Source organism: Equus caballus, chromosome 19 (genome assembly GCF_041296265.1).
Source record: "Equus caballus isolate H_3958 breed thoroughbred chromosome 19, TB-T2T, whole genome shotgun sequence".
Lineage (NCBI taxonomy): Eukaryota > Metazoa > Chordata > Mammalia > Perissodactyla > Equidae > Equus > Equus caballus.
Window position 1 is genome coordinate 42922392 of NC_091702.1, and position 27292 is coordinate 42949683.

The 27292-nt window shown below is 40.3% G+C and overlaps 3 protein-coding genes across 16 annotated transcripts in view; 1 reads left to right on the plus strand and 2 right to left on the minus strand.

Moving 5' to 3' along the window:
• Positions 1-1269: 1269 nt before the first annotated feature.
• On the minus strand, positions 1270-1991 carry NCBP2AS2 (NCBP2 antisense 2 (head to head)). The gene has a single exon (XM_023623560.2). It carries the CDS (start codon positions 1989-1991, stop codon positions 1692-1694), a length of 300 nt encoding a protein of 99 aa, XP_023479328.1. The 3' UTR covers positions 1270-1691.
• Positions 1992-2163: 172 nt separating this feature from the next.
• Positions 2164-10599, plus strand: NCBP2 (nuclear cap binding protein subunit 2). Of its 3 annotated transcripts, none has more exons than XM_001501008.6 (4): positions 2164-2298; positions 5844-6025; positions 8301-8439; positions 8989-10599. In XM_001501008.6, exons 1-4 carry the CDS (start codon positions 2221-2223, stop codon positions 9058-9060), a joined length of 471 nt encoding a protein of 156 aa, XP_001501058.1. In that variant the 5' UTR covers positions 2164-2220; the 3' UTR covers positions 9061-10599. The 3 variants fall into 3 exon arrangements, with proteins under 3 accessions (XP_001501058.1, XP_014588313.2, XP_070099613.1); XM_014732827.3 differs by having other exon boundaries at positions 2297-2610; XM_070243512.1 differs by lacking the exon at positions 2164-2298 and adding an exon at positions 2306-2410.
• Positions 10600-11036: 437 nt separating this feature from the next.
• SENP5 (SUMO specific peptidase 5) overlaps positions 11037-27292 on the minus strand; it is a 45646-nt gene continuing 29390 nt past the window's right edge. For 2 of the 12 annotated variants that reach the window (XM_001499415.6, XM_070243500.1), the window contains exons 7-10: positions 19892-20029; positions 16885-16968; positions 15322-15372; positions 11037-14428 (exon numbers count right to left, since the gene is read on the minus strand). In XM_001499415.6, the coding sequence (XP_001499465.3) occupies positions 14318-14428; positions 15322-15372; positions 16885-16968; positions 19892-20029 (384 nt within the window). In that variant the 3' untranslated portion in view covers positions 11037-14317. The remainder of the gene's footprint in view (positions 14429-15321; positions 15373-16884; positions 16969-19891; positions 20030-27292) is intronic. The other 10 variants (XM_070243504.1, XM_070243503.1, XM_070243508.1 and 7 more) reach the window with 5 other exon arrangements.

The window sequence follows — 27292 nt, forward strand, 5'->3', positions numbered from 1 at the left end:
GCTGGGGGTGGTGGGAAGAATTTAGTCTGTTTCTTGACTCATTGGGTAGCTGGTGGGATGGCAAGCCACTGACTACAAAGACTGGAAACTTCTCCAGCGAAGGGGCAGGCATCCAAACCAGCTCTAGCTGAAGCAGAAAGGACCCAGTTCTCTCTCTCTGCTCCCAGATTCCTACAAAATGGAGAGAACTTAGTTCTTAAACACTTCTTCCACAAGAAATAAGCAACTGCCCCCTTCTCTAGCTTTCCTTCCTTTCTTACCAAACGGTCAATTTATTGAGAAGCTTCATTGCTTCCTCTACTGCTTCCCTTTCTGTCTCTGGTCTGGAAAAAGACCCAACAGTGAGTGTGCTTGTTTATGCTGAGGGTAGGGGGTTGGGCTGGGACTGCTAACATTCTGCTGCTCTGATATCGAGAGTCATGAGTGGGATTGAGACCAATGAGGCAGACAAGGCAGTAGAATGAACAGACTCCTCAGGCTCCTCACTGCCAGGCTCAAAGGGGAAGCCAGTGAATTGCCTCTGCTCTGGGAGATGGAGGATTTGTCCTCTGATGGGAAGACAGGAAGATAGGACGCAGGCCAAATCAGAACATTGGCCATTAGGAGACTGGGACTCCTGGCTTCAGAGAATATTAACATAGCAGCACCTGTGATGGGAAGCCTGGAGGGTGGGATGTCAAACCAGAAGTCTGACCATTAGGAAAGTGGAGGACAAGCTACTTTAGCTCTCCATCCCCAGGGTAGGTCTACGGCTCTATCTAGCTCCCTCTCTGTGACTAGCAGAAAATCCAGAGTATAAATTCTGCTTGGTCACCAGCCTAAAAGCTTCTCCTGTGGTTTCGAGGTTGCATGATTAACTGTGCAGTCTAATTAGAGGCTATCAGAAATTCAGTCAAAAGCCTCAAATGACAGGGCACTTCTGCGTACAATGGATTTCCTAATCATGGGCCCATTAGCTAAAGACCATAGTCTTTAGATTGTAACCCAGACCCTCTACAATGGGGAACAGGAATCTAGGTACTTTGTTCCATATAGGCAGAAGTCCTAATGCCCAGTGGTGACTCTGTAAGGTCATGGGCAACTTAAGAAACGGCCTACACTTCCTCACAAGAAAGTGGTTGTAAAGAGTAAATGAGATAACCACATAGAGTGCATGAGCAAGTGCCAGCACTGATTAAGCACTCGATACGTGTTAGGTAGCGTTACACGGGCCTACGGTCCCCAGGAACCTTAATCCATCTTGCCGGAGAAATACCACGCTCATACCCATTACTCATCACACATTTAATCAGAGGATTTTGGCAGCTGCAGGGTTGTCTTCCATCCACGATCTCCCCTGGAAGTAATGGCCTGCTACATCGGTACAGAGGCAGCGTCAGCCATCGTGAGTTGCAGTCCTGTTTGCAGAGGGCAGACTCTCTTTCGCGCTGAGCTTTGGTCCATGGCTCTCTGTACGCGGTGCATCCGGGCCCAGCCCATCTTCCTTTCCGTCGGGCTTCGGGGGCTTTCTTCGCACACGGCGCCCTGTCGATCACAGGGCTCCCCAGGGCTCTCCGAACGGGACCTCTGCAGGCCGACGGTCTGAGTCAGAACTCGGAGCCGTGCGCAGTGCCCGGGGTGACTCCTAGCGCCGAGGCCTGTGTCGAGCCCAGAAGGGAAAGCAGGCGGCCGAGGCCCGGCGCGGCCCGGGTTTAGGGGTTTGCGCCCGGGCCCCTCTGGCTACCCGGCGGTGGCCCCGGGCGTTCCCGGAGGCCGCGGCGTAGCTCCTGAGTGAAGGTGTCTTTGAAGCGGGCAGCGCGGCGGCCCAGGGAGCCCGCGGGCCCAGCCGCTAGGCGTCGTAGGCGCCGGGCCGCGTCCTGGCCGCGCAGCTGGGCCTGCAGCAGTGCGAAGGCCGTGAGCTGAGCCGCGCGCCGGATGGGCCGCGACTCGGACAGACGCTCCACCAGCTGCGGGCTGTGCAGCAGGGCGGCCAGCAGCCGCCGAAGAACCATCCTCGGAGCGACCCGGAACCCGAAGCACGCCGCTCTTGCTTCTGATCGGCGAGGCCCGGCAACGGACCACGTCCGCGCCCGCGCCGCCCGGTGACGACACTGCCACGCGGGGATTGGTGCGCGCGATTCCCACTGTCAGCAGCCGCCTCCGCGCGTTTCCGGTTCCGCCAGCGCCGCGGCGGCCTCGTTGTCCCCGGAGTGGCGGCGCCCCAAACCACCTCTCTGCGCTATGTCCGGCGGCCTCCTGAAGGCGCTGCGCAGCGACTCCTACGTGGAGCTGAGCCAGTACCGGGACCAGCACTTCCGGGTGAGGGAGGCCGGGCCGCGAGAAGGGAAGGTCCTGGGTCGGAACGCTGAGATGGGAATCTGCTCGTGTCTCGTTGTGTCGTCTGCCATTCTCTGGTTTCTCGAAACGCGAAGTGAGGCCCCGGTGCCTGCTGGCGAATGGATGCTGAAAGGGCATTTGGATATCACCGAATCCCCGTCTCTCATAGACAGGGAATTTGCGGCTCGCTTTCCCATTCTCTTGACTTCGCTCCCTGTTCCCGGGCCAATGCCTGGGGGCTCGAGCGGCAGTAGTAGTGGTGGCTCATGTTTTCATGGGCCGTGCCTCGGAAAGGTGACTTTGTGATGAGGGGTACAGGTGTCATTTTGACACTTGGAGTATGTGGAGGTGTCTTCCTGTCCCAGATAACGGGTCTTTTTAATTACTTAAAATTTAAATTAGATCAGCCAAACTGCCCTTTGGCGCTTCGAGGCCTTTCCTTGGTCTGGTAGAACGGCCCTACAGAGTTCTACGGAGTGGGTAGGAGTCACCAAGTAGAGCCCTGTCTCCACCCTTAGGAAGCCGTTGGAGTGGACACCAGCCAAGCTAGGCACGTTAAGTGTCTGGATGTCAGGATCAGAGAGCTGCTGGGTTTCAGAAGAGGGAAATTATAGTTTGGCCTCTGTTATAGCAGATCATGTGGGAAAAGGGAAGGCTGCAGATATTCAGGGTGGCTCTTCAGTATCAGCAAAGGCGGGAGTTGGGTGGACGACACGTTAACCACTGGCTTTTCAGTAAACTTTTGAGTGTTGTTGCTGAAGCCTTCTGCCAAACTTTAGAGGGAGAGAAAAGACAGTTTCCGCATCCTTAGAGTTCATAATCCTCTAGTAGGGATTGTAAATGGAGGCGAGTAACCATAATCCAGAACAGAAATGATGAGTGGGAAGGGAGGGACTGTGAGGCTTGGGAAAAGGGAGAACCCTCCTGACTGGGAAAGGAGGGGGGCATATAAAAGAGGGTAGGCTTGGAGAATGTAAAACGTGTTGGTAGGGTAAGGAAAAGGAAATTTTGTTTGAGGGGAAATTGGGGAAGATCTTAAATTCATTCACTCTATCAGCAGCTTGTTTATTTATTTTTTGATTTTATTTTTTTCCTTTTTCTCCCCAAAGACCCCCGGTACCTAGTTGTATATTCTTTGTTGTGGGTCCTTCTAGTTGTGGCACGTGGGACGCTGCCTCAGCGTGGTTTGATGAGCAGTGCCATTTCCGCACCCAGGATTCCAACCAATGAAACACTGGGCCGCCTGCAGCGGAGCGCGTGAACTTAACCACTCGGCCACGGGGCCAGCCCCTATCAGTGGTTTTTAAATGCTTACTAGATGCCAGGCATGATTTTCACTTCTATCACTTTTACGGTTCTCATCACTTTAGAAAGTTCCACATCATAACCATCTTGAATTTCAAGCATCCTGCAAGATTAAAACAGTGAAAGGATTCAACTTTTGCTATTCATCTCTGCAGTCTGAAGCCTATAGCTTTATTTAGGTAGTAGGAAGATATTGTCATGCAGAATTTCTGGTGTTCCCTGAATGGAATCCACATTAATATCATACCGCAGGTACTTATACCACAGTTGTCTTAAGCCGTAGGCTATTTGTTTGGACATTGCTTACATGTGTGAGAAAAGTAGAAAGACAAGAAAATGCCTCCTCACCATAATTTTAACAGCTCAGTAACAGCAGTAATATAAAGTGAATCTATCTTATCTAATGTCTCATTCCAAAGTTTTGAAAACCTGTTTTAATGTAGAATGACTCTTGTCCTATGAACTTTTCAGGGACGTATGGGATACGTATGGGATAAGACGGTTTGGATACCAGCTACGACTACTGAGTAGCTGTGTGACCTGGGACAGGTTACTTAACTGTTTCCTCAGGTGTAAAACGGGGTAATACATTAGGACCTGCCTCATTCAGTTCTGAGAATGAAATGAGACATCATACATGGAAATTCCTGACCTGCAGTTCCTTGATTCTCCCTAGAGGCAGACATACTTATCTGTTTCTTGTGTATGATATCTATGTGTATTTATACTTTCAAAAAATATGGGGCCAGCCCCGTGGCCGAGTGGTTAAGTTCGCGCACTCCGCTTCAGCGGCCCGGGGTTTCGCTGGTTTGGATCCTGGGCATGGAGATGGCACCAGTCGTCAGGCCATGTTGAGGCGGCGTCCCACATGCCACAACTAGGACCCACAACTAAAAATATATATACAACTATATACTGGGGGGATTTGGGGATAAAAAGCAGAAAAAAAAAAAAAAGAAGATTGGCAACAGTTGTTAGCTCAGGTGCCAGTCTTTAAAAAAAAAAATAACTTGGAGCATAACCTTCACGTTCTGTACCTTTTTTTTCACTTTGCTCTGTCTGGAGATGCTCCATATCACTGCACGTGGATGCACATTTTCTTAGGGCTGCATAGCTTTATATGTATTGATGTACCATAGTTTATTTCATCATTTTCCTTTTGATTTGAGTTTAGATGGTTTCTCTATTCTACCACTGAATGTGACCCCATGAGACCTATTACTCAGAGCACTGTGCTGCAAAGCATTCAGAGACGAGTAATGGAAAGTCTTATTCTCTGAGGGAAGGAAACTGAACCAGCATTCTATATGGAGTAGTAAATGAAGAAGGGAGGCCTGTTGGCAAATGCTCTGGGGGCCTGAGTATGGATCGACTCAGCTACTTTCCAAGCTGGAATACCACCTTATGGTTGATCTTAGAGCCCTAACCTGGGTCAGAAGGGCCTGCAGGCAGGTCAGTTGGTAGGTCTTCTCTTTAATTAGCATTACTCCTCCCCAGTGTGGAGGCTAGAAGAGAAAGTCCAAGGACGGCCACACAGGTTTCTGTAAAGGCATCTAAATACCATGTCTACCCCATGATGAGCCATCTTGTCCCCAGGGATTGTCAGGTGTGTTGGCTGAAGCCCAGTTGTATTCCTGTCTCTGGCTTCATCCTGTCTTCCAAATTAGGAAGCCCATCAAGAAAGTGAGATCTCATTTTTAATGACCACTATATTTTCTTCTAAACTCAGAGAAAAATAGATGAGGCTGTAAACCAGCTAGGCAGTTGTTGCTTTGAATATTCTCTATGGAAGTCTTGTAAGAGGTACCCTATCTCTGAAAATCCATTTCTTTTTCACTACAAAGGATAAAAGGGTCCCTTCTGATATATTGGTTCAAGGTCCAGAAATTAAAGTTGGGCCGTTAGAGAAGGATCCAGTGCTGAGGATATGGAGTGTTCAGGGAAAAGTCCTGCCACTCGTGTGGCGGCATGGTGCTGGAGGAGGGTGGCTACGTGCAACGTGACTTTCAAGCCGTGACCTTCTACTAAAAGCAGTCTGGGCCTTGCATGGTGCTTCATGGACTGTTTTTCTTTTGGCAAAGGATTTGTGGTGGATTGAGATGATGACAGAAGCTGATTCCCAAATCAGAATTAATGAAAGTTTTTTCTCATACTTAAGAATACTATTTAAGCAAGGCTCTTCTTAGATTGTGTTGCTTAACTTTTTCTGTTTGAAATTCTAGGGTGACAATGAAGAACAGGAAAAATTACTGAAGAAAAGCTGTACATTATATGTTGGAAATCTTTCCTTTTACACAACTGAGGAACAAATCTATGAACTCTTCAGCAAAAGTGGTGACATAAAGAAAATCATTATGGGCCTGGATAAAATGAAAAAAACAGCATGTGGATTCTGCTTTGTGGAGTATCCTTCCTGGGTGTTTTATGACCCTCTTGGATGAGGGTGGGGCCGAGAGTGGCTAGTCACCTGTCTAAAAAAGGAGTGAGGATATTTACTAATTAGCAGCCCCACACTTATCTCTACCTGTCTTTCCTTCATCTACCTTCTGCCTTCTGTCCAGTGTGTCTACACTCTTACATTATGAAAGCTGGTAACATTTACATTCTGTTCCGAAATCCATGCTTTGTTTATAGTTGATTCTTTATGAAAAACAATCTTTCGAGAATATATGCTCATGGTGTTTTAAAAAGTCCAAAGGGTGTAGTGGAAATAAAATCCCAGTACCATTCTAAACCCAGAATCAATCAATTATCAGTCTCTTGGGTGTCTTTCCAGAGGTATTCCTTTGGATGTGTGGCAGTCTACTGCATGCACTATTCTTTTTTCGCCTTAGAGATTGTTCCATGTTAGCACATGTAGGTCTACATGTTTAAAATGGCTGCATAGTTTTTCATTATGTAGATATCTATAGCTTGATTTTATAGGTATTTACTTATGAACATTTCTCCTCTCCCTGGAAACTCTAAATATTGGAGCTTCTGGTATCCTGTAGTGTTTTTTTTCTTAGTTAATATTTTCTTTTTTGGTCATTTTATTATTCTGAGAAATTTCCCAGAGCTGATCTAACATGTCTTGAATTTTTTTTCTGTGCCCTGAATTAGCTGTTTCTTTTGGTTGTATTTATGCTGTAAATTTTCCTTAAATGTCTAGTGATCCCTGGGTTACCCACCATATTAGGGAAACGAAGGCTGACTTTGTGGACGCAGGCAGAGCTTCTCTCTCAAGCCCTTCTTTGGGATATGTGGGTTTCCCAAATGCCAGAATGAAAAGGGGTTTTATTTTGGCCTGCTCACATCAAGACACTGCCCTCGTTCCTCCAGACAGTTCGTTCAGAACCCTGTCATTTTATTTTTATTTGCTTGGGATTAAATGCCTTCCTGCTAGCAGGTCTTCCCACATAAAGACCTTTAATTAAATTTTATGTGCAGCCTCACTTCTTATTCAGCTGTGAATTAAGAGCCTTCTGGGTTTGCTGTCCCCTTTAAGCCCCTTCAAGAATATTTCACACTGTGACTTTGTTTCATCCCTTAAGCACTCTTCCATCAGCTTTTGTTGAATCTCTTATCTGCTGACGGCCTCTTCTGTTCTGTAGGTGTTATGTTTCTTTTCTCTCATTTTAAGGGGGGTCTTGAGAAGGAAAAGAGAAATGTACTCTATCAGCTTGAACCTATTCCCCACTTTTGAGTTTGGAATCTGATTCTGGGCTCTACAAGCTTCTTCCCTTCTCCCTTCAGACGCTAGGGGCCAGAGTGCCCGGGTTTTGCTTTTGCCTTTGGTGGTAACAGCATAAAATAGTTCATGGGCAGGGAGAACAAATGGAAACACAAAAGGCAAAGAAAATCCACCTCGTCGATGATAATCAGTCTCTGAGAACGGGAGAGTTTTTGCATTTGCTTTGTAGGTCAAAGATCAACAATCATAATGGCAAATACTCGAAAGAGAGGCTGCTGTTGCCAGTGTTTCTTTTCTCTGCCCTTTTAGCATTCATTTCATTCATTCAACAAAAAATTTCTGAACGCCCACTGTGTGCTAGGTACTGGACACTGGAATTTCAGCAGGGTTTCTCTACCTGTGTAATTAAAGACAAGAAAAAAAAAGTCTAGATCAGCATTTTCTAAACCCAGCTAATAATCAAAATTGCTTGTAGAGTTTTTTTTTTAATACTCTCCCAAAGATAGATTTAATAGATCCAATTAAATAGGTTTGGGAACTACTAACCTGAGTGATACTGTGAGTCTTTCCTTCTAATGAAATACAGTGACGATTCCATATGCCCTGTGACCTCTTTTTATTAAGGTTGTTCTTGAATATACAGCTCCAAATTTGGATGCTCTTGTTTCCTTGGTTAAGAATTGTGCAGTTTGTGGTCTAAGCCTGCACTGAACATACATTTTGCACACCAAAATGTGGAGACAATGGGACCAAGTGATTATTAATAGGATTATCCAGGAAATCATGATCAATGTAGCCATGGATAAGTGTCCTGTTTGACTCTTCGAGTGCTTCTGGACCAACCTCAAACAGGCCTGTGCAAGCCAGATTATTGCCTTTTAACTCCATTTGGTTGGATTAGTATTTGTACTTTTTCTTAACTCAGCTTCATTTAGATGTTGCTTCCTGTATTTCCAGAAATGTTTGGTGAAATGCTATACAGCGTTCCTTAATACTTATACTTAAGATACTATTCAAGAGCAGATGCAGAAAATGCTATGCGGTACATAAACGGAACTCGTCTGGATGACCGGATCATTCGCACAGACTGGGACGCAGGCTTTAAGGAGGGCAGGCAGTACGGCCGTGGGCGATCTGGGGGCCAGGTATGCAGGAAGGTTCTCTGGGCTCCGCCTTTGCCTAGGATTCTAGTCCTAATGACAAGTGTCTTGTCAATTTGTATTTGCTCTTTTGAAAATTAACTTTGTGTCTATGACCTTGGTTTGAAATGAATCTGAAAACCGCCCACTGGAATTGGTAAGTTATTTTTTAAACCATGAGATAGTATATTCCATACATTTCTATAAGCAGCCATTATTGGATATCTGCCAGATATTTTCCACTTGCCAGAGTGTCTAGAACAAAAGTAAAATGCACTGAAATGAGTTTTAAGTTTTTACTTTAAAATAGCATAGTTAAGTACTTGCTGTTTGGAATGTGCTATTTTTGAACGCTGATGAATGATTATGACTGGCAAAAAAACATTGGGTAGTCTTAATTTTGCAAGGCAGTTGAGCTTTATATCAGTTGCTCAAAAAAAGTTATGTCCTGCTTGAATGTTCACATTATGACACTGGAAAAGGCTTAGTTGTTTGTCTGACATATTTGTTACACCAATCTTCTCTATGCTGTAACTTGTGTTCTTTTCAACTAAGGTACGAGATGAGTATCGGCAGGACTATGATGCTGGGAGAGGAGGCTATGGAAAACTGGCCCAAAACCAGTGAGTGGTGAGCGCCCCATCATGAAAAACTCCCTCCTTTGGCCTGCTGAATTTGACATACATTACCCAAGGTCTGCAAACCTGCCCATTTTACCAAGCTTTGATCAATGTCTCTACTGAGCTGGAAGCCTCTTCATGGTTTTCCTCTGAAAATTATTAAAGGACAGAATCCAAAAGAATGCCTTTAATTCTGTAGTCTTAGAATGCTGGCCATGTGTCAGGTTACCAGAATGATTTTCTGTTACCAGGTCAAAAATTGTGTTCCTTGGCAACACATTTGATCTGTTATGTTGATCTATCTGTCCCAAACACCACACTTCTTTTAGGAAGACTGGAAAAATTAAAAAATTTGTTTACCATGTTTGCATCTAAGAAGGTTCATGGTCTACACTGGGTCCTGGAATTATTTTTTAAATTCTAAGTTTGCATGAGATAAAGTTTAATAAATGGAGTTTTGCTCTGTTGTATAGCTTTGCTCTAAATTAGGAACAGATGTTTGACAACTCAATTTGCTTTCTGTGTTGAATTCTAATCTCTAAAGGCAAACTTAGGAGTCAAGGGAAGTTCCCAAATGGTGCAAAAGTAAGCCTTAGACCCAGGGGAAACCACCTGCTTCCATGCTTTATATATCAGGACATTAGGGACAGGGCTTGAAGGGTATTTACTCAACACATTTTTCAAAAGATGTGTTTTACCTAAAGCTAAAAAAAAAGCAAGAGTTGGTATTATGGAGAACCTGAAATGCTTGTAAGGCCTGGGGGGGGGGGGGGGCGGGGGTGCAGTACACACTGTCAGTAGGAAATGGGATAAAATATCAGGGGACGTGAGTTAACCGCTTTGACAAGATGAAGGTTGCTGTGAGGGCCATCAGATTTATTCTTTTCATTTTCAAAGTGATCTTGGGAATGGAGTGGGTTTAAAAAAAGAGCTTGAAGATTGAGAGAATGCTTAACAAAAACAATCCGAAATGCCTCCCTCAGGAAATGTTTCGGCCAATTCTCATACTGAAGTCTGTCTTGTTTTTTCCCTGATATGCTTACTGAGTTTCAGAGCCTTGATAGTGAGCTGATGGTCTCTACAGAGAAGGGAGTCTAGAGAATTTATTTTGCATTTGTAAGGCAAGAGATGATTTCTCTCTAATATTCGATGTGAACTACTGCTCATTTAAAACCGCTAGTCTAATTTTCCTTGACATAAGTCAGATTTTTTCATGTAGCAACAGAGTATCCCCCAGGTTCCAGTAGTTTGTGAAAGTTGGGGTTTAAGTATCTCAATGTGAACATCTTTTATGTTACAGTAAGTGTAGGTTTTCTCTTTAAATTCAAACTGCTTATTTGAATTTTTAAAAGAGCTGTTTTGCAAATAATTTAATGAGGACACGCTATTCATTTCTAAAATTTCTTTTTACATTGTGGTTTGAATTAATGTATTTTATATTCTTTTATAGTAAAACGTAACTGATTTCTACAGGCCTTAAAACCAGACAGTGGCTCCTATTTGAATTGTCTTCTGTAATAGATTTCAATAAAGTTGGACCAACTTATCATTGTCTATGCCCATTTCCTCACCTATGACGAGGGACATTGGAACTCTCTTACTCTGGAATATATATGAATGTGTTTTGGGGAGAATCTGTGACTAATGTACAGAATTTGCATGTCCATTTTGACTTGACAGTTACCTATTATGGTAGCCACTAGCCACATGTAGCTAATTAAAAAAACATTCAGTTCCTCAGTCGCACTAGCCACATTCAAATGCTCAATAGCCACATCTGGCTAGTGGCTGCTGTAGTGGATGCAAATATAGAACATTTCCATCATTGCAGAAAATTCTATTGGACAGTGCTATGTAAGGGTAGACTGCTTAGAGCCTATACTGGTCACTGTTCATTAACGAACCTTGTCGTGAGTGGAATGTCATTGGTAAAAATGACTACTCACCAAACAGTACACAGTATTCAACACAAGAGAACACACGTTTATAAAGGCATTTAGTTTATTTTTCAAAAAAATATTTTTGCTAGAAGGTTTGAGTAATTTTACATCATCACAATCTTTAAATAAATTCTTTTTCTGACCAAAAGGTACCATTTAAGTGAACAGCTTGTCTAGGTCTGCTTTTGTAACACCCAAATACAGTTAGCAATTCTCTAATGGTATTCCCTGGGTCGTCTTAATTATCTACAGGCCAGGAGGCAGAGCCTTGCACATAACAAAGTATGTGCTTTATAGCTGCTGATTAGTTCAGTTTCTTAACAGATTAAACAGAGCAGGCAGTCAGCTTATCTAATTCACACTCTTAATACAGTTTCTCGCCTGAAGGATCTGATCCATTCAGAGCTCCCAGTTCTCTCTTCTAACCCAGGGAAGCAGTGAACCACAACTACAGAGAAAAAGGGCAGCTCGACTTAGGCTAGTGCTGGCTGTGTCCCAGTTAGGTCTGTTATTGTTATGTTCCAACTATGAATTCAAGATGACCAGTGTTACCAGTATTCAGTGATAAGTAGAAAATACAATGCAAAGCCAAAAAAGTGATTTGGGGATTACTGGCAGCAACTGGTTCTTTTCCCTTCCTTATGAGAAGGCTGGTTCTCTACGATTCTTCAGAGACCTTAACTAAAAGTTGAATTAAATCTAGATTCATTGCTACAGATTTAACAAACGGAAAAGGAAAAGTCACTGGAAAGAAGCAACTACAGACTGGTAAGTTTGCTGATGGAGAGGACTGGGCAGCTTGTTGAAGGCACATCATAAGTAGCTTTTAGTTTGTACAAGGCCTGCACTCAACCCTAAAAAGCATAAGGTCTGCCCATCTTGTGGGCATCAAAACAACTCAGTGCCAAGCTAGTGACAGTGAAACAATGCCTGTCTCTTCTACCAACAGCCTAGAGTATATTTCAAAAATGTCTTCGTTGCAAGGAAGCAATTATTGCAAACATCAGGACAAAGGCCATTCTAACGGAGGACTTGGGCTGAATAGAGGTTTACACCTAATCACATGAGGAGGGGGAAAATGACCGTGTTAAAACCAAGTTTCATGAGCGACATTTTAAGCAAACTTTAAAAGTACTTAACATTTAGGGTAAAGCATGCTGGACAGTGCACCTCAAGGTGCCCTATAATAAAAGAGAAACTAGACTTGGACAGCACATTTTAGGTTCTCTATGTTCATCCATGCATGCCTCAGTGCTCAGAGGATGACCATTTCTCACATTGGAGGAAATGGCAACTCAAACTTTGGGCATTGAGATTCTTGCCAGAACACGGTTCTTTCAGTCTCGTCCGCATGCCTGGTTCTGTCAGTGAGGAAGTGAGATACGGAGCTCTAAAGTGTAAGACATTTTGAATTGATAGCCTAGTTACTGGCTACTTCATATAGCTACCAAAAAAAAAAAAAAAGTTAGGCAAATGTCTCACATACAGATTTGAAAAATCTCATGTTTGCAGAATTATGTCTGAAAACCTCAAGAAGACATCCTCCCCACTTTAAATTGTCATCTTTCCTAATGCTGACACAACCCTACCTGTAGCAGCATAAAGTGCCTCTAAGCTCAGTCTTTTTAATAACCTGAAGCACACCAAGAAATACTGACCTGGTTTTATACCAAGGAGTCTGCGTCTGGGGGACTGAGGAAAGTGCTGGGACTGTTTACAACGTAAACACTGGTGTTGGTGCTTGGAATGTCTGGGGATGGGAACCCTGCATGTAAACACATCCTGACTCCACTCTCAACTGCTGGCAGTCAGCCTCACCTTATGGCCAAGTTAAACTGCATACTTTAGCTTTTTATTTCCAACACCCCACACCTAACTAGGCATAAATCCAAATATCTTTTGCCATTTACTTGATATTTTTCTGTACAAGCTTCTGAGTTTCTTATATACACATTTATTGTTTTTCCTGCCCCAGTTCAGAAAAGGTAATTTGGGAGTTTAACATGCATCTTTCCTTATTTCCTTTCCTTTCAAATATCACAAAAAGCTAGATTAAAGATGCAAAATCCATTCTTTTAGTCCTAATGCAGCTAAGTGTAAGGACAGGGCTACTTCTGCCTTTCCCTACAAGATGAGGTTCACAGAAGCAAAAGAAGGACTCCCTGTGCTGGAGTCTCAGGGTTGGTCAAGCAGAAGCCAAATCAGGAGCCCTGCATGTTCCTAGATCACGAAAGAGACAAGAGGAAAGCATCTGCTGTACTCCCGCAGAATCAACTTTTCTTTATTAACCTTTCCTCTTCTCTCCTCCCCACCCATCTGCAAAAGACCTAAAGTCAGTCTTCAGTTTTGAATGTTTGTATTTTAAATACCCTTGAAATAGAAAGGTATTTGGCAAATCTTAAATTTCTTCCATATGGAAGACAACACACAGGAAGTGACAACTTGTATATTACTCTTAGAAAGGCTGAATTCTCATTTGTTTGACCACTAGTTTGATGGATATTAATTTTTTAATGGATCAAAAACAGAAAAATCTAGGGAATTCAATGTTCCAGCAATAGCATTTATAAGGATTTAGGCATTTATTATAATTCTTCTTAAAACCAAGATTGAAATCTCTCGTGTTAAGATAACAAGACCCTCAAGATCATTGTCTTGTTCTCATACCTTAGTCAACTCTTCCCAAAGCAGGCACTGTGCCTACAAGTGTGCCTCCATAAACAGAACACACCAGTCAGTTTATGGCCACTTCCTTCTCAGCCTTCAAAAGGAATGCAGCTCACTCTCCAAGACTCACTTGGAGAGGGAAGTCAGTGAAAGGTGCTGCTGGTAGAAGTAAAACAGGACTGGCTTTGTCAGAACCACCCCAAGCTACCCTTTATGCCCCAGGGAACATCTACTATTCTCAGAGTTATGTTGTATCAAAAACATCTTGTATTTTTAGGTTCTGGGATTAAATTTTAAACCTGTATTCAGTTCACGTCTAACTAAGTTTCAAAAGCTGCACCAAATCTACTAGGCATTTTTTTTAATACTCTGCATTGCATGCTCTGTCTATATGCATGCGTTTGGATAATAAATATTAAATATGGGGGGGGAACACGCGGAATCCATAAAAATAAAAATGAAACCAAAGTGAACATTAAAAAATAGTACATGGTAGCTAGAGAAATGAATAAGGGCAAAAAATAAATTTGAGGTAACAATAGTGGCCCAACACCACTGATGTGAAATATCTGTAAAAATTCAAATAAGTGTTTGGAGATTCAAGTAACAAACCATCTGCTCCAACTTGGTCAGACATCCCAGAGTCCCTGCTGAGTTTCAGTCCATGAGCCGGCACTCACATAGCTCCTTGTAAATCCTCTTCCGCACTCGGGGCATGTCTTCTTGGGAAAACTGGAAAGGCTGCTCTAAGGCGAGGCACTTGCAGTACTGCAAAGGTCCCAGAAACATGTAAGTGGCATGTGGAGTTACATACCAGCCCGATGTATTTTACCAGATGCAGACCTAATAGAATAGGGGCTAAGGCAGCATTTTAAAGTTTTTAAAAACTTGTTGTAAAACATTGTTGTAAAACATTTACCTCCAAATTACAGTCAACTTTCCAGGCAAGTATATGGCTTGGGATCTCCCCTCCCTCCCCACTCAATACTGTGAAAAGCAGATTAATGAAGAGGCGCCAATTCTTCTCAAGGTGCAACCTGCTGAGAATGCAGCTAGACCTAACATGGCCTTTAAGAGAACTCGAATTTGTTTACAAACCTCAGACGTTCATGAGTCATATGAATGAGCCCATCTTCTAAGATCTTTGCAAATCTCTAAATTTATGAATTATATACTATAATATCCTTCATAAATATAATGTATAACACATTTTTCAATAGCCCTTTTAGACCACTGAGAGAACCTACAGCATGAGAAAGCACAGTTTTTGAATGTGGCCCTTATTTAAAATCTAATTAGTTTTTACTTAGTGGTTAAGGATCATTTGCCAATGGTAAAAAAAATATACAGTTAACTGCAAATGCCAAGGGTCTATGATATGGACAAATTCAAGAGAGTCTACAGTGTGGCTTACTAATAACCTCTGATAAGACATGGATGATACCAGTTATTCATTCTTGGCCTTAGAAGGTGGTGGTTCCTTATGATAACATCTGAAAATGCAGAAACTACTGCTTCTCAAGAACAAAGGAAGGGAAGGAGGAAAAGTACTCTGTTACCTGTATCTAGTGTGTACACATCACAGGGACTCCCACCTCTCCTCTCTAAACCCAACAAATTTAATTCACACGTCGTAAATTCTGAAAAAACTATTTCTTTACCTGGAGCACAAAGACTCCACAGTCACTGTCATTTTTCTGTTGCGGAATACACTAAGGGGAAAAACAAAATGATCATTAAAATAAGACCAAGTACTCCTCTTCAGATAAGAAAAACTGTCTGTATGGAAAAACGAGCAAGAGACAGGAAACTTGTCTCTATCCAGGACAGCTGATGTATACCTCTGGTATTTGAAGTGTTTGATTTTATGCAGGCATCTGACCACATGGAAAGAGCCACCAATCAACCACAATCTACAGAACATTTTGCCTAAATATGAGAAATAGGAAATCAAACAAAATCCTATATAAAACTTCCATTTGGATAATTAGTTTTGCTATCAATTCAGACAATGGAATCAAAATGGAATTGTGGCTCAGAGAATACATGCCTGGACTATGAATACTTTGACAGTAAGCATCCTGCTTAGTAGTCTTCACTTTTCATCTCCTATTACACAACTCTGTCCTGTTCTTTGAAAGAAATCATAAAGGTAAGCAGTACGTTTCCAAAAGAACTGGTTACTATATTTGGCCTAAAGTGGGAATATGAAAGATCCTTACTAAATTTAGGAGAATACCTGGATATTGTAGTAGGGTAAATTCAGAAAATTTACAAGTTCAATTCTGGTTTGAACTAGTATACCAGGTTATTAAAAACACAAAACTTAAGCTTAAGTTAAAAATTTAGCATTTGGTTGAGTTCAGGGACAAACAAATCAATCTTGTCCCTTTGGGGTTGGGTTAAAGGTTTGTTTCAAGACCCTGCCTCTTTAACATTGTCAATGATCCAGACAGACCTGAGTTCAAGGACCTGATCTATCGATAGTTTTGATGACTTTTGAGCAAGGTCACACCTATGCTTCAGTTTTCTCATCTACAGAATAAAAATGATGCTTATCCCTAAATGACCTGCCTACCTTACAGGCTGTAATGCTCAAATGAGATCATACATGCAAAAACACTTTGGAAACAATGAAGAAGTGACCATGAAACGTAAGACACTGGTATTTGTGACAAGACTGAGAGGCTATGCCTGGGCACTCTGCTCCACATACAGCTTTAATGTCTATGGACCAACCTAGTGCTGCTTCCAGATTGTGTTCAGACTGAAGCACTCAGCCCACTGTCTTCCCCAAATGCCTGGAAAGGAGCTCAATGCACTTGCTCCCTTAGTGAATCCAAATAGTCATTTCAGTAATTTTTTGGATCTATATGGGTCATCCAGAAATAAGAGCCGTGAGGCAAAAGGCAGGGACCACCAAAAATAAAATAAAAATCAATTATATATATACTTTTTTCTTTTTTTCAATAGAGCAACCATTATCATTAGCAGCTGCCCCAGGGATGAAATGACTGAATTTATTTGTTCCCAGCAAGCACTGGGAGATTGAGCAGCCAGATGATGAATACTAAACAGGTTTATTCTGAGCTGCCTTCCTGCAGCCTCCAGGTTCTCCATTGGTACCTTCATCACCAGTCTTCAAATGCTTTTAAACACACCCACCCCTTAGATAATTCCATCCCCTTGACATGCCTGGGTTTTCATCATCATCACATACTTACCTTTGTAACAGCAGTCTGCCAACCCTGAAGAAACTCAGGTCTATTTTTTTCTCTGGCTTCAGTCAGCAAATACTTTCTTATATTCTGGTTAAAAAGAAACCACAACACAGATGCTGTGTTCCATCAGTTGGTGAAAAATGCAACCTGCCCATAGCAGACAGAGCAAAAGAGGGGCTGTGGCCCCACCACTGGGCAAGAGTATGTATTAAAGAGTTTAAAGCTGGAACTTTATTTCAGACCTTTCACTTCATAGTGTTAAGAAGGACTCAGACCTTCTGTACTCAGGTATACACTTAGACTCACTGTGGACACTGGTTTATGTTTTAATTTAAACTTTTTATGAGATAGCCTATTCCAGCAGTAAGTCAACTTGCTGAATTTGAAACTTAAAAACTAGCAAGACAAAAAGAAAGTCTTAATTACTGCTAGTGCTCAACAGAGGGAAGGAACCCGTGGCAGAAACCATCAATAACTGAAACTAAGTGAAAAACATTCCGGCCTTAGCTATACTCCTCATTTTTGAGGGCTGCAAGTAAAGGTATCATTCTGTTTCTAGAAAGTCAACTTAAAACCATTCTGAATATTAAATATAATCAAGTCCACTGCTGAAATCTCTACCAAGATAAAGCCTACTGGAGTTTCAAATTTTCCCTTATGCCCTCAACCTCTTTGTGCATATCTCTTCTAAGGGTAAAGTCAGAGGTTACATGAATTAATCCCCTTGAAGACAAAGTAGAAGTATGAGTACAAGAAAGTCTGTATGTGTATATATACAAGTGTGTGTTTGTATATACATATCTATATATACATATACATGTAAGCATATATGTATTTTCTTTCCATAAACATACTATACCCATTCTGCAACTTGCTCTTTTAAACTCAAAATGTGTTGGAGATCTTTCCGTGTTAGGACACGAAGATCTACTGTACTCTTTTTAACTGCTGTGGTCAATTAATAGTATGAATATACTATAGTATATGTATTTAGCTATTCTGTTGGTAGAGCTAAATTTAGGTTGTTTTGATTTTTCACTATTATCAATAATGCTGCAATGAACATCCTGCTGCATGCCTCATCCTTGTGTGCATATACAAGCTTTTTATGTTTTTTGAGGAAGATTAGCCCTGAGCTAACATCTGCCACGAATCCTCCTCTTTTTGCTGAGGAAGACTGGCCCTGAGCTAACATCCGTGCCCATCTTCCTCTACTTTATATGGTGGGACGCCTACCACAGCATCGCTTACCAAGCGGTGCCATGTTCACACCCGGGATCCGAACCGGCAAACCCCAAGCCGCCGAAGCAGAATGTGCGCACTTAACCGCTGCGCCACCGGGCTAGCCCCTATACAAGCATTTTTATGGAGTAGATAGCAAGAAATAGAACTGGTATGCAATAGGTACTTAAATTTATAAGGTACTTAGAACTGATTAGAAGTGCAATTGTCCCCTAAGTGACTATATCAATTTATACACTCCACCAGAAAATACGAGAATGCCTGTTTCCTTACACCCATGTAAACACTTAAATAACATCAAACTTTTCCTAATATAATAGGCAAAAAAGGGAACACTGACATAGTTTTAATTTGCATTTTCCTTATTTCTGGTGAGGCTGAGCATCTCTCCAGGTGTATTTGCATTTTTCCTAAAAATTACTTTTTATCCTTTGTCCATTTCTATTAGATCCTTCTTTTTCTTATTCATTTATAGGAGGTTCTTTATATATTCTGGAAGTGACTATTATATATGTCACAAACATTTTCTCTAAGTCTATTTCTTGTCTTTTAAATTTATGGCATACAGAAATTTTAAATTACGATATGGTCCAATGGTTCCTTTATGTCTTTTCCTTTTTTGGTTCTCTGTAAGCAGGGCTTCCCTACTCTGAGAACATACCTTCTATATCTTATTCTAACTTACACAGTTTTCTGTTTTATATTTAGGTCATTATTCCATCTGGAATTTGTTTTATAAATAGTATGAAGTAAGGATCTATATTTTACTTTCCAAATAGACAGCAAACTTTCCCAACAGCATATTCTGAATAGCCTGTCCTTTCCCAACTTTATCTTATACTGAGTTTCCACATACATGAGTTATTTCTAGATTCTCTATGCTGTTCCACCAATCTACTTGTCTATCCCTGAGCCAATATAAATATAGTTTTAATTATTAAAACTTTGTGATATGGTTTGACATCTAGTAGGCAGAGTATTCCTTCCTTCACTGTTCTACTTCAAAACTTTTAGCAGTTCATGCACATAAATTCTGCAAGATAAATTCTAGGATGAGCTTATCAGGTTTCACTCAAAATCCTCTTGGGAAATTGGTTAGGACAGAAATTGGCATATGTTAGTTTGGAGAGAATTGATCTCTCTGCCTATCTTTCCATCCATTCAAATTGCCTTTAAATACTTTAGGGTTTTCATCTTAAAGAACTTGCACATTTTCGCTAGGGTATATTCCAGAGTAATTTACGTCTTTGTTGGTTTTGAAAGTGGAAGCTTTTTGTTTTCAGTTACATTTCCTAACTGTTTCTGGCTAGTGCAGGAAAATCAGGAAACCTACTGATTTTTCTTGTTTTTATTTTTTATCTTGTTGTACTCTTGTTAGTTGAACTCTAATATTTTGCCAGTTTATTCTCTTGGTTATAATTCATCTTACAGAAGTTACTTTGAAGATACAAGCCAATCTTAACTGTAAGAGAAACCAAGGAAAATAATTTCTATCCATATTCAAAATGTAGTTTTACGGAAAAGGCAGAAAAAAATCTGACAAAATCCAAATAGAACATGTGTCTCAGAGAGGGATCCAGACCACAGACAGCTACCTCTCCCCATATGGAGATTCCTCTTGCATACCTTTTCTCTGCCAACATTTTAGATGGTTTTCATGGCAGAAACTGACTCTCTATGGTACTGACTTCTGCTGTTTTATCTAAAGCTAAGATACTATCTGGTCAATCACAAGATAAATGAAAAAACAGGCAAGATATTAACTTACCTCTACACAAAACTTAAAATGAATGCCTTGGGAATCATAAAATGAAATAATTCGATTAGAGAGTGTCACAGTAATGAGAGACCAGTGGACTTCCAGGTGAATAGGAATCAACAGAAGACTCTTTTTAAACAAATCCACCTGATTAAGAAAAGAAACAAAATGCAGCCATCACCACAGGCTATCCACATCAATAACAACAAACAGCAGCTTCCATTTACTGACCTGCGACCTGCCCAAGGTCATAAAACTAAGATGTGGTGAAGCCAGAATTTGAACCCAGGTCTTCTCTGAAGCCCATGCTTATAACTACTAAGCTATAGTGTACAACAATAATAAAACTGAAGATACAGAAAGCACTACTTTCCATTTAACCTGCTGCACCTGTGCTTACCAACTGCCTAATATAACTTGGTCCCTTATTTTTATGCTTAACCAATTTTCTTGTGCACATCTTTGACCTAGACTCAATTATTTAGGAAGGAATCATGCTATTAGGAAACTGCACAGGATATAAGCCTTCTATCTTTCTAAAGATTCAGTATAGTAGTTAAGATCACGGGCTCTGAAATAAGTCTGGTCAAGTTCAAATTGTGGCTCTTCCACTTACTGGCCAGATGACTTTAGCAATTTTGGTAGCTTCTTTGTGCCTTGATTTCCTCAACTATAAAATACAGATAACAATAGTATCCACCTTATGACATTGTTGAGAGTGATAATACATGTAAAATGTGTAAAACTGTGCTTAGCACATTATATGGAGCCAATAAATCTTAGCTATTAACCTTATTACCACCTCAGGTCTCCCAGATGTCAAAATTCAGGAAAATATCCTTGATAATTCTTTACACATCACTTACAACCTAATTCATCCTTTATAGCGTGATACATATCCTTTACAGTTGAGAAATATTTGCTATTCCATTCAAAATCCCAGTAGTGGGGGCCAGCCCGGTGGCATAGTGGTTAAGTTCTCACACTCCACTTTGGCAGCCCAGGGTTCACCAATTTGGATCCCAGGTGCAGACCTACACATCGCTTATCAAGCCATGCTGTGACAGGCATCCCACATATAAAACATAGGAAGATGGACATAAATGTTAACTGAGGGCCAATCTTCCTCAGCAAAAAGAGGAGGATTGGCAGTGGATGTTAGCTCAGGGCTAATCTTCCTCAAAAAAACAACTCAAAATCCCAGTTGTGGATCTGATGATAAAGTAGTAGGTGCTCCATAAACATATGTGAAAGAGTGAATGAGTTTCTTCAGGTATTTTTTTGAGAGTATTTTAATGATTCCTTGGGTTAAAACACTTACGAGGCTATCTTAAACTACATCAGATTTTAAGAAACTATTTCTCAAGCTCTTCTTGCTTTCTGATATTCAGATAAAATACTGCTCTAGATGAACCTTCTACTCATTTACATGACCCTGAAGCAAAGCACTTTAGCACCTCTGCTCCTCAGCGTCTACATCCATAAACCTGGGAAGTGAGGGAGATAGAAGGAAATACTAGACAGGATAGACAACAGATCCTTTCCAGCTCAAAAACTCTGAGTATCTAAAACAAGGATACTTAACATATAGTATTAAATGAGACCAAATTTACATTCTTCTCAGAAAGAAATTTTTCTTAATTATAAAAACAATTTTTAAATAAAAATTAGAAAATACAGATAAAAAGATACCCTTCAGTGTGTATCTGTCCAGATCTTTTTCCTCTTCTTTTTAATATACTAATGTTCACACACACACACAACTTTATACATACAATTAAGAATGATGTGTGTGGTGGATTGTATTACTGATCCCAATTATTTGTTGCCCTCCCTATAAGAAGATTCTACAGAACTGCCTACTGCCCTGTGGCTTCACTGCATCTCCCAAGGGGAGAAATGTAGTCCTGTCATGTGATTTGCTTTAACTAATGTACTGTAAACAGAAGTGAAGTTATGTCATGACCAAGCTGAAACTTCGAGGGCCATGATGTGGCCCTGAGACTGGCATGTCTCGATTAAGTGCTGCTCCTTCAGTTTGGGTCTCATTAAAGGAATAAAGATGGAAAACCATAGGACCATCTCCTTAGATGCAGGAAAAGCATTTGATAATACTCAACATCCATTTATGATTACAAACTCTCAGCAAACTAGGAATAGGAGGGAACCTCCTTAACCTGATAAAGAGCATCTACAAAAAAAATCTATGGCTGACATTGTAAATAGTAGCAAAAGACTGAATGCTTTCCTCCTAAGATTGAGAACAAGGCAAAGATGTCCTGTCTCATTACTTCTATTCTACAATGTACTAGAAGTCCTAGCTAGTGCAATAAGGCAAGAAAAAAATGGCATACAGTTTGGAAAGGAAGAAATAAAACAGTCACTACTTACAGGCATGACTGTCTATGAAAATCTCACAGAATCTACAAAAAAACCTCCTAGAACCAGTGAGTTTTGCAAGGTCACAGGATACAAAGTCAATATACAGAAATTAATTGTATTTCTATATACTAACAGTGAACAATTGGAAGATAACATTTTTAAAGTTCTATTTATAGCAGTTCCAGAAATATGAAATACTTAGGGATACATTTAAAAAAATGTACAAGACCTGTACACTAAGAATTATAAAATATTGCTGAGAAAAATTAAAGACCCAGATAAATGGAAAATATACCATGTTCATGGACTGGAAGACTTATTATTGTTAAGATATCCATTTTCCCCAAACAAACATACAGATTAAATGCAATCCAAATCATAATACAGCAGGTAGGTTTTTTTGTTTGTTTGTTTTTTTTGGTGAGGAAGACTAGCCCTGAGCTAACATCCATTGCCAATCTTCCTCTTTTTGCTTGAGGAAGATTGGAGCTGAGCTAACATTTGTGCCAATCTTCCTCTATTTTGTATGTGGGATGCTGCCACAGCATGGCTTGATAAGTAGTGTGTAGGTCCACACCCAGGATCTGAACCTGTGAACCCCGGGTCGCCAAAGCAGAGCACGCAAACTTAATCAGTACACCACCAGGCCAGCCCCCCAGCAGGTTCTTTTAAAAACAGAGATTAACAAGCTGATTCTAAAATTTATATGAAAATGCAAAAGACCTAGAATTGCCAAACAATCTGGAAAAGGAAGGATAAAGCTGGCCAACTTACAGTGATTTCAAGACATATTATAAAGACACAGTGATCAAGACAATATTGTATTGTATTACCATAAGAACAGACAAAGAGATCAATGTGAGACACAAAGTCCAGAAAGAGACCCACATATATATGGTCAACTGACTTTTTTTAAAGGTGCCAAATCAATTAAACTGGGAGAGAAAACTCTTTTTCAGCAGATGACACTGGAATAACTGGATATTCACAAGGAGGGGAAAAAAAAGAACTTTGATCCCTACCTCATATCTTACACAAAAATTGAGATGTATCAGAGATGTAAATGTAAAACCTAAAACTATAAAGCTATTAGAAGAAACATATGAAGGCAAATATTTTTTAGACTGGCTACAGAAAGTAAGAACTATAAAAAAAGAAAGCATGGTAAGTCAGATTTCATTAAAATTAAAAATCTCCATTCATCAAGTGACAAAGTTAAGAAAATAAGTAGAAAATCCACAGACTGAGAGAAAACAATCACAAAACACAGATCTAACAAAGGACTTGTATCCAGAACAACTCAATAATAAGCCTTTCTTTGCTACAAACCTTTTCATTCATATCATTCACCCATTTTTCTACTGAGTTGGTAGGGTCTTTTTCTTATTGATTATAGAAGCCCTTTGTATATTAAGAAAATTAGTTCTGTGATATGAACTGCAAATATTTTTCCCAGTTTACTGTTTGTCTTTTTATACCACTCCTATTTTTAAATGCAAAATTATTTTTCTTTTTATGTAATTGAATTCATTTTTCTTTTATAGCATCTGAATTTTAAGTTGTACACAGACTAGACTTTGCTACCCTGAGATTATTTTTAAAAAGTTCTCTTATGGGGGCTGGCCCCGTGGCCGAGTGGTTAAGTTCGCGCGCTCTGCTGCAGGCGGCCCAGTGTTTCGTTGGTTGGAATCCTGGGTGTGGACATGGCACTGCTCATCAGACCATGCTGAGGCAGCGTCCCACATGCCACAACTAGAAGGACCCACAACGAAGAATATACAACTATGTACCGGGGGGCTTTGGGAAGAAAAACGAAAAATAAATAAATAAATAAAATCTTTAAAAAAAAAAAAGTTCTCTTATGGATCCTCTTAGTACTTTCATTGTTTCATTTTTGTTGCATTCAAATCTTTGGTCATTCTATAATTTAATCTTAATATAATCTAATCTAGTGAGGACTTAATTCTTCTACTTTTCATTTTTATTTAATAATAAAGGCATTTATGGCCATTAACTTTCTCCTCAAAACAGCTTTCATTACGTTCCATAGTGGTTGGTAAGATGTGTTCTCCATTCCATCCCTTTCTCTAGACAGTTTGCATATGATTTCCTTTTTTATTTTGTTTTAGATCCAAGGATTATATCCAGTAAAATGTGTATCTGTAAAATTTTCAAATTGTTAAGATTTTTTACTCACCTTTTATTATTTTTAATTTGATTGAATTTTGATCAAGGAATAATCTATGTCATAATATTCTTTGTGGCCAAGTATGTGATCAATTTCCTTAGATACAGGAATAAATGTATATCCCCTTTTTGAGGAGTATAAAGATCTAGTATATACCCATTAAACCAAATGTATTGGTTGTATTATTTAATTTTTACTTATGATCTTATGTTTTGTCTACAAGATTTGTCCTATAAGAGGTCTCCCACTATTACTATTTTATCAAGGTCTCCTTGCTTTTGTAATCATTGTTCTATCTTCTATATATTCAAATTTTATCACAGTTTGTTTTCACCTTAAATTCGACCTCACCTGCTGTTAATACTGCTATTCCTTCTTTTTGTTTACCATGCCTTTCTTTTGGTTTGCATTTGCCCAGTACCTCTTTAACTGTTACTTTATTTTCAGTCCTTCTTTTTCACATTATTTTATGTTTTGTTTTTCTTTTTAAATATTGGCACCTGGGCTAACATCTGTTGCCAGTCTTCTTTTTTTTTTTTCTTTTTCCCCAAAGCCCCCCAGTACTTAGTTGCATACTCTAGCTGTAGGTCCTTCTGGTTGTGCTATGCAGGACGCCACTTCAGCATGGCCTGATGAGCAGTGTTAGGTCCACACCCAGAATCTGAACCAGCGAAACCCTGAGCCACTGAAGTGCAGCATGCAAACTTAACCACTTGGCCACAGGGCTGGCCCCTATTTTATGCTCTTATATACAACATATAGCTGGATTTCATGACTTAACTCGATCAGAGAGGACTGAAAGGATGAAATAATTTAATTCATTCTATTTAATGAAATGACTCACAAACTTTTTTCTTCTTGTTGTTCCTTATACTTTTTATTTAATTTTTTTACAATAAGCATATATTATTTATATAATGAGGCGGGGGGTGAAAACCCACCACATTTTCAAGAGAGGGAGAAAATAATCTAGATTCCTAAAATGGAAACTCTGCCTTCCAGATCTATTCCAGGTTTTAGAATACCAATAGAGATTGGTTAACATCCTGAAACACTGGTCTGTTAACTGTTTAACTGTGGGTCAGTTAGCTTTAAACTCAAGACAACCTCTAATCTCATTCACAGAGGAGAATGGATGATAGTAGTTGCTACTGTTTACAGGCTAGGCCTTGGCTTAGCTACTTGTAGCTAGACCGATAGAGTTTACATAACTGATGACTCATCAACTTGATTTTATTCCTTCACCCTCACATTGTTTACTATTCAGATATTTTTCCATGCTATTTATAACCTTTCTCTACTCCACACTATACATGATCATCTTTCCTCAACTACATAACTTTTCCTGGTTAAGCAGCATCCTATTATATGGATGTATATTTTTAATTTGACCTATTCCCTACTAATTAGTTGCCCTCAATTTTTCTCATATAAATACCACCACAGCCCATCCAGTGGTACAAGCCATGCACTTCAAGTCGTCTTTCACACTTCCTTCTCCTTCATCCCCATACCCAACCCATCACCAAGTCCTGTTAATTTTACTTCCTGGATCACACTCACATTTTGTGTATATCTTCCATTTCTCCTGTTACCATTCTAATCCAAAGTACCATGAATCTGTAATGGCTTTCTGTTCCATCCACAACAACTTTGCCCTCCTACTCATCCATCTTCTTCAGTGCTGCTAGAGCAAAAACTACAAATTGCATGTTACCTAAACCCCTTCAATAGATTCCTATACATTTAGGATAAAATTCAAAACACAGAACTCAAGGCTCTACATCTCTGGATCAGGTCCATTTCATGCCATTCTCTACTTTGCTCTCTGCATTCCAGCTACACTAGTCTTTTCCCATCATAATATAACACAGTCATGTGCTGCATAACAGCGTTTTGGTCAATGACAGACCACATATACAATGGTAGTCCCATAACATTAGTACCATATAAGCCTAGGTGTGCAGTAGGCCTTACCCATCTAGGTTTCTATAAGTACTGTAGGGGAGGAAGAAATTTTACTCTACCCTTCTAGGTTCTTCTGGCTGGTCTAAGAATTAAATTGACATGAGACAGATTAACAGTAGAAAAACAAACAAAAGTTTAATAACATGTATACACGACAGAAACCTAGGAAAACTGAGTAACTTGCTAAAATGGGGAAAGCCCTCACCTTAAATACCATCCTCAGCTAAAGACAAAAGATGTTGGGAGCAGGACGAGTCAGGGACTTCAAAAAGAAGGCAGGCAATTCACAAGTAGGTGAAAAGGAGCAAAAGTTTGGAAAACGTGTTTGGCCACACAGACACACAAGAACACAGCGGGGAGCCCAACAAACAGGCTTTTCTAGGTTCTTCCCTGTCTACCTCCCAGTTCATGTTATGCTAACGTGATGGCTCAGTTCCTGAGACAGGTTTTTTTTTTTAATCTGAATTCTTTTAGGCAGTTAAGGGGGAGATAGTAAAGAAACCTTTCTGAGTCTTTCGTTTCTTAAAAATAAACAACCAAAAATAATCCTCATGTTACACAGACACTCTTTGGGGTGTCTCTTTTTGTTCCCCTTCAGTATGCGCTCTGTGATGTTCACACAATGATGAAATCACATGAAAGCATTTCTCAGGACTATCCCTTGTTGTTAAGCAACACAACTGTAATGATTATCACTGTGTGTTTATCACGTGCTTAGTGGTTTATATGCATTATCTCATGTAATCCTCACAACAAGGTAAATACCATTGATGTTCTTATTTTAGAGGTGAGGAAACTGAAGCTTAGAGGCATTAAGTAATTTGCCCAAGGTCTTACAATAGTGGAGTAGCTGAACTAGGATCTGAACCCAG

Bases quoted from the DNA above. Each gene is read 5' to 3' on its own strand.
- NCBP2AS2 (XM_023623560.2), bottom strand. From the start codon at position 1,991: ATGGTTCTTCGGCGGCTGCTGGCCGCCCTGCTGCACAGCCCGCAGCTG.
- NCBP2 (XM_014732827.3), top strand. From the start codon at position 2,350: ATGGGAATCTGCTCGTGTCTCGTTGTGTCGTCTGCCATTCTCTGGTTT. The intron at 6,026-8,300 runs GTATCCTTCCTG...CTTATACTTAAG, and splicing joins TGTGGATTCTGCTTTGTGGA to ATACTATTCAAGAGCAGATG. The intron at 8,440-8,988 runs GTATGCAGGAAG...TTTTCAACTAAG, and splicing joins GTGGGCGATCTGGGGGCCAG to GTACGAGATGAGTATCGGCA.